General features: G+C 40.1%; 1 protein-coding gene across 1 annotated transcript in view; it reads right to left on the bottom strand.

Annotated features, from left to right (window-relative positions):
- Positions 1-443: 443 nt before the first annotated feature.
- LOC129709314 (mediator of RNA polymerase II transcription subunit 13-like) overlaps positions 444-6,846 on the bottom strand; it is a 215,513-nt gene continuing 209,110 nt past the window's right edge. The window contains 3 exon segments of the mRNA XM_055655599.1: positions 444-1,959; positions 2,059-2,165; positions 3,743-3,916. Coding sequence (XP_055511574.1) covers positions 1,827-1,959; positions 2,059-2,165; positions 3,743-3,916 — 414 coding nt within the window. The 3' untranslated portion in view covers positions 444-1,826.

The following is a 6,846-nucleotide window of genomic DNA, read 5'->3' as shown; positions in this document are numbered from 1 at the left end:
GAAGATACAAAATGTGAAGTGTCTAAAAAAAATGTAACATCCCTTTTAGTCATTCCACTAAAACTTAATGGAAACTGTAGCACGGTGTGTGTGTTATAAATGAATAGAATGTACAAAGATAGATATTTCTGCCACTTGGCAACATATTCTCCATCTAACTATTTTTAATTTTTACTTTCTTAAACCGTAATACTATTTTTGAAACGTTCAACGAAAATAAACATATTTGAATAGACATTGCACATGGTTATCAGGCGAGAAAAGATTTGTGTGACGAATTCCAATAGTATCCAGGAAAAGGAACAGACTTGAATGTAAAAGTCAAACCAATCTTTACTGATGTCTCCAGGCATAGTATTGTCTTCCAAAACAATATGACGTTTCCAATCTCGTTCAAGTTGTGCATTATTTCAAAGCTCATTACAAGGAAATGTACCCAGAGATTGTATTTCGATAATTTAATAATTTATTAATCTAAAAAAGTGTGTAAAAGTATAGCTCTCATCCACAAGATATATGAATGACATTAAAATGCCTGCAGTTTTATCAAACTCGCTTTTAGTGTATTTGTTTCAGCAATACAGAATTAAAATGAACTTCACTTATTTTATTTTATATAAAAGAAGCCCACAGCAAAATGCTCAGAAGAAAAAACTTCATATTGGCGTGAAATGTACAGCTTTTACATTTAAAAATGTTCTGAAATATACATACAAGCATGCTAGCAAACCCAGGTTGTCAGGGGACAGACGTTTTGGTATGTCATTTCTGAACCTTGAATGCTTTCAAACAGAAGAAAATGAAGATCTTCTGTAAATGGATTCTGTTGTTCAACTGGGGCTTGTATGCTCAAACTTTTAAAAATCCACAACTAAAATATGCATATCCACGGGAAATATACATACAACTTTCTCACATTGAAGTACATAATATAGGATTTTATCTATTGCCATTTATTTAATTTTTTTGCACAAAAACCTATAAATATTACTTCACCAGAATCTTTTAACTTAAAACTTAAATAAAATGACAGAGGCCTGAATTTGCACCTCCAAAAATATGAAGACGAGCATTTATCTTCATCAGTAAAGTCTTAGATAAAAATGGCCTTTAAATTGAAACACCCATTTTCATCTAGTCTGATGAATTCTGGGAGGGAGAATGACAATAAAATGGAAAAAATTACAAACTTCTACTTACAATTCTCACCAAGTTAACTTTTTGTACAATTTTACAATCTTGATTTTCCTCTTCAAAAGGCCTTGTGAAATTTTTCTGATTAAGAAAAAATAGTACTGCAATTTGTCAATTTTACACTATACACAATAGATACAAACTGTTCTGATATATCTGGTTTATATCTACAATACAAAGAAAGTCACCAAAGGTGACTCAAATGCACAATAAAATATCATTTACAAGCACTAGCTAGTTGATATTCCCCACTATATTTTCCCCGATTTCACAATACTGTGTTTTTAAGAATGTACAATTTATCATGAAAAATAAATTCTGTGTTGTAGCAATGATGACAAGTACAGTTTCAGAAGCTGTAACATAAAAATTCCCCAAAAGTTACTGATGTGGAAGAGCTTTATAATGTAGATCGTTGATGCAGCAGTACCCCAGAAAAGTGCTCTGCAAGTTAATGCTCACACATTGTAAAGAATTGGATGTGGAGTGAATTTAATTGTCTTGAAATGATACTTGCTGAAGTTTTGATATTTTCCCTTACACGATCTTCAGACCACTGATAAATAGCTGATGATGCACCATGTCCTTCATCAGGAAAGTGAGTGGGTCTGCGTATAACACAATTTATGGTTTCAAAGTAAATTCATAATGGCATTGTACATTTGAGTAAGCACCACAAAGTGGACAGGTAGACAGGACTGGCGATCTTGTGTGGCAGGGTTACAATTGAGCCATGATAAGGCATTATACTGTTCCAGCACAAACCTGAAAAAGTTAAAACAGAAAGAAAAAAAAATCAGTATCCCGGCAATAGTAATCGAATGAAAAAGGTAACGGCAAATGGCAATAACAAAGTTGACAAACCTCAAAACATCTGAAGTTCTATTGGAATCCAGAGGGTGAGGATGAGTGTGCTTGCCAGGAAGTAGTTCATCAGATTGTGCCAGGGAGACATGGTGATGTAAAGAGGCCTATTGCAAAATATAAAAAGTAACATTTTTACAAAGTTAGCTCAATACCCAAATCCTTATGGGGGGAAAATAAATGACCAACTTATTTCCAATAGATTTCGTGAGGTTCTAGACACTTCTTCCTTTGGTACTTAATTTATAGCAAAACGTCCAAGCTGTTTCCTTATATCATAAAGCAAGCTATTTCAGTATTTAGTCCAGCAGCATATGTAAAAATTCCAAAATGTTATCAGATTCTCAACAACATTTTCTCTAAAACTACCAGAGGAGCATGTGCTGCCTCCCAAGAAATGTAACTGCATTTAAGTTTTGTGGTTGTTACATAGAAATCTGTCAGGTAATGTGTTGGAAGGAAGTGTAGATGCTGGCTTACACCAATGATTGTAACTCAGCGGGCCAGGCAGCATCTCTGGATAGAAGAAATGGGTGCTGTTTTGGGTTGAGTCTGAAGAAGGGTCTCAACCCAAATCATCACCCATTCCTTCTATCAAGAGCTGCTGCCTGTCCCACTAAGTTACTCCAGCACTTTGTGTCTGTCAGTCGATGTCTGGCACCATAAGTCAACATCAAATTAGTTATATAACACAAAGCAAAAGTTTCCAAGGAATATTAATAAATAAATCTTAAGAGTGAATCACCAATGAGAATATACGATGCAAACGTTGGTCAAAAAGAGGTCAACTTTAAGGAGCGTCTTAAAAGAGGAAAGTATAGAGAGGTAGAAAATAATTTACGAAATGCAGAGCTGATGGCCTTACCAGCTGGAAAGTGGAATTTCAAAGTGTTGCACAATTAAATGTGGACAATGATTGCACAGATAGAACTGGAAGAATATCAAATTCACATAATACTGTAGGGCTGGAGGAGATTACAGAGAGGGAGGTGAAGGGGAGAGGGGGAGGGGGGCAATTTAGGAATATGAAAACAAGGAGAGTTTTGAAGTAAAATTAACAATAAGCAGAGGAATGGATGGCAAAGGGTGAGGATTGGATGACAAAGGGTGAGGAATGGAGGACACTGGGTTTCTGATGGGGACTCATTAACAAAGAACATTTCTACAAATTAAATACTGAACAACCAATCTGATCATTTACAGACATTGGAGTGTTCGGGAGGAGATGTAGTAGTGTTGGAAAGTGTACATGGATGACACTTTTTCAAGTCATGTGCAGAGGGGCAAAACTATAATGAGAACAATAGATACTTGGGGGATACTATCGATGGCAGCTCCCCCCTCCCTTGTACACATGTCGACCCACCACTAGGGAAAAAGCATTGTGGACAGTTGTGCCGAAGGCCCTGTTTCTCTGTACGACTCCGTGTACACAGTCAGAAACACTGTATATGTGTAGGACATATGATTGTAGACGCTGTGACCCTCTATCCAGCTGGCCATGGCAAGATGGAAGACTATGGAACTAAGCAAAACAGAGCATGTATATGTGGAAATGCCCCAGAGGGTTGACAACAGCTATTAATGCTCCAGCACTAGGAGAGCCTGCATTCGCTCGGGCTCCTATTTGTATGTTTACCCCACCCAACCAGTATGACAAATGGATTGATTAAATTAAACTTACCTTTAAAAACAAAGGGCATTGATTTTGAGCATGAGGGCAGGCTGACCAAAACCATTGAGGAAGATTCTCAGCTTTGGCAGTTGAAACAAAATAACCAAGAGCGAGTGGTTGCTGTAGTACATTTGCAACTTCCTCATGAACTTCAGTGGAGAGGAGTCGCTCACCACCCTGACCCTGGAACAAGACAGAATATACTAAACATCTGCAACTCCAAAATAACACTGATTACATTTGTTTTCTTTACTTCTTTATCGCCGATTCCTAACAACTAGTAATTTCTGCAGAGGAAATGAAATGATATTGTTACTGTATGGGGACAAAACAATGTTCTCCAATTTATCATTTTACTGATAGTTTTCTGTCACCTGCCCCATTTTTGTTTGAAACATTATTGCTTAAGATTAATAATAAATCCGATACAGGGATTCATGCACACATTCATGGGCCTTTTGTATTTTATAATGCTCTGGCCTGACACAAATTATGCAGAAAGTTTGCAACTTTCTGACAGCAAGGCAAATTAATATTCAATGATGAATTCTTTCTAGACTTTCAAATGTCCAACAAGCCATTTTGGATAAACTATTAACAATATTCTGAACAGACTACATGAAATGAATATCTTACAATTTCCTCTGTTCGAAGCACTCAATTTATTCCCTTTCCCCTTCACCACTTCTTCCCTTTTCCCCGTATTCCTCTGCGGAGTCTAGGGTTGTGACAGAAGCAGTTCTTCCTGCCCAGTACATCACAGGGCAGCAAGAGTAGGGGCTGAGGATAGTGCAGTGGTACACAATGGCAGGTTATCTCAACTCAGTCAGTACTCCTTCTCCACATCACCAGGCCAGAGTGGACAATCAAGTTGTTGTAAGTTGGGAGAGGAGAATTCACCAGCGTAAAGGGGGTGTTGCTCAGGGACAACCATTGCCACACACTTGCTGCTGAATGTGGGAAGTCCATGATCCAATTGACACTGAACTGGGCAACAAAATGAGTTTGTTATTTATTATTTCCCCAGTTAGAATATAATGCTATTTATTGTCATTCAAACCTAGGTTTGAACGAAATATCAGTTCTATACTTTTTTACATTACAAAACAATCCAAGACCCACACTTAACACAGTTTACATAAACATCCATCACAGTGAGTCTCCAACATCTCCTCACTGTGATGGAAGGCAAAGTCTTTATCTCTTCCCTTTGTTCCTTCTCCCGTTGTCCAGCAGTCCAACTGCAGTGTCGAGGCGAACTGGGGCTCCGATGTTAAAGCCCCCGGCGGGCGATGGCAAGTCCTGAGGCCGTTTAAGCCACGCGGGGCGATGTTAGGCCCCGGCTCCATGTCCTTTAAACCCGCGGTTCCAGCGGGAGAAGTCGCCGTTGCAGAGCTCGGAAAAGCGGTCTCCCATCAGGGACCTGTGAGCTCCCGATGTTCCTGCCCACCGGGTCTGCGGCCGGTGCCTCCGAACTACAAAGTCGGGTCGCAGCCGCACGCCACCACAGCTCTTCCCGCTCCGAAGTTGGCCTGCTCCACGATCTCAGTTCCGCAGGCTCTGCAACTGGCGCCCTCAGGTTAGTCCCGGCCGGAGGTCGCCGCCGGCTCCACGATGTTAGGCCCAACGACATCCGAGACCCGACAGGGAAGCCGGGTCCCCGCACAGGGAAGAGACTTAAAACGGTTTCCCCCACAGCACCCCCACCACATATACACAGCTAAAAAAAATTAATAAAAACTAACTCAAGACATACATTTAACACGACAAAAATTAAAAAAAAGTCAGTCTGTAGTCGAGCCGCTGCCGTTAGGTGCCGCCAATCCAACTGGGCCAACTACATCTAACAGAATCATTTCGTGCAGCCTAAAGGGCTTGTCCAACTTTCACAACCTAATTCACGACCTCTGCCGAGTTTGCCCTTGGCTCATACTCGCAGCATGGTCGTCACAAGGTCGCAGGAGGTCGTAGGTAGGTTGTGATGCTAGTCGTAGGTACTCGTGGCATCAATTAGGTTGGGGCGTTTTTCTAGCCTGATGAAAAATGTCCACGAGTAAAAAAGGTTGTGAATTAGGTTGTGAAAGTGGGACAGACCCTTAAGACCACCACAGCCCTCCAGCTCAATTTCAACACTAAACCTACACCCTTTCATGCAGTGGATTCCAAAATACAATCACTATCCTCTTGAATTTCTGATTACTTTCATTCAATGGCTACTGATGAGTGAGAGAGTTTCGCAAGGTACAATATCAAAATGCTGCAATAGTGAACACTTCTTAAATGCATAAAACATCTCCTTCCTTAATTAACGAGAACAAAACCAGCTTTTCTAATCTGTCCACATAACTGGTTCCTCACATTCACCAGCGGTCCAATAAATCTCCACCTCCAAACGTCCACTTACTTTTTACATGTTGGGATCGTAACATTGAACAATGTTACAACTGGGGCCTAAAGCACAATTTAAATAACATTTTTTACTGCGCGTCTCCACAGTTGTCGACTATTTTTTGTTTTACCAAACATACCAACTTGTTCTGTTAACTTTCAAGATTAGTGTTTGTGAATTTCGAGGCTTTCCTGCAGCATTTAGATGAGTCGTGCAGACATATCTGGCCTGGAAGAACATATTCAAGTTGGATCCGAGGACTGGGTACTAAAATGTATGCTGGCACATGTGTAACGTGTTTTTAGAGTCTTGAATACACAGGTTGGAAAGCAAATTAACTACAGGCACTTTTTGAGGGTAGTTAGCAAGGGTTACAGTGAAAGCCATTTCATTAAAATATATCCTACATATTCACAGATGTCCCCTATTTTACCATAGATTCCAACGTGGCCTTAAATCATCTAGTTCCATACCCCAAGCCCACTGCCAGGCACGTGCCGTCAGGGGAGGCAAGGTTGGCACTGCCTACCCCGACTAAAATTATAAAATGGTAATTATTAAATAGAAATAGTAAAGGCATGGGAGAATAATGCCTACCTAAGAGATCGATCTCTTAGGTAAGCATAATTCTCCGTGCCTTTCATCCGCAGTACATGTAACACACGAAAGTGTGTGCAGCTCACGTGCCGTCGAAGCTGCTTCAAGCCTTCAACGACAAGGGGAG

This window comes from Leucoraja erinacea, chromosome 25 (assembly GCF_028641065.1).
Source record: "Leucoraja erinacea ecotype New England chromosome 25, Leri_hhj_1, whole genome shotgun sequence".
Classification (NCBI taxonomy): Eukaryota; Metazoa; Chordata; class Chondrichthyes; order Rajiformes; family Rajidae; genus Leucoraja; species Leucoraja erinaceus.
This window is presented reverse-complemented; position numbering and strand designations above follow the sequence as displayed.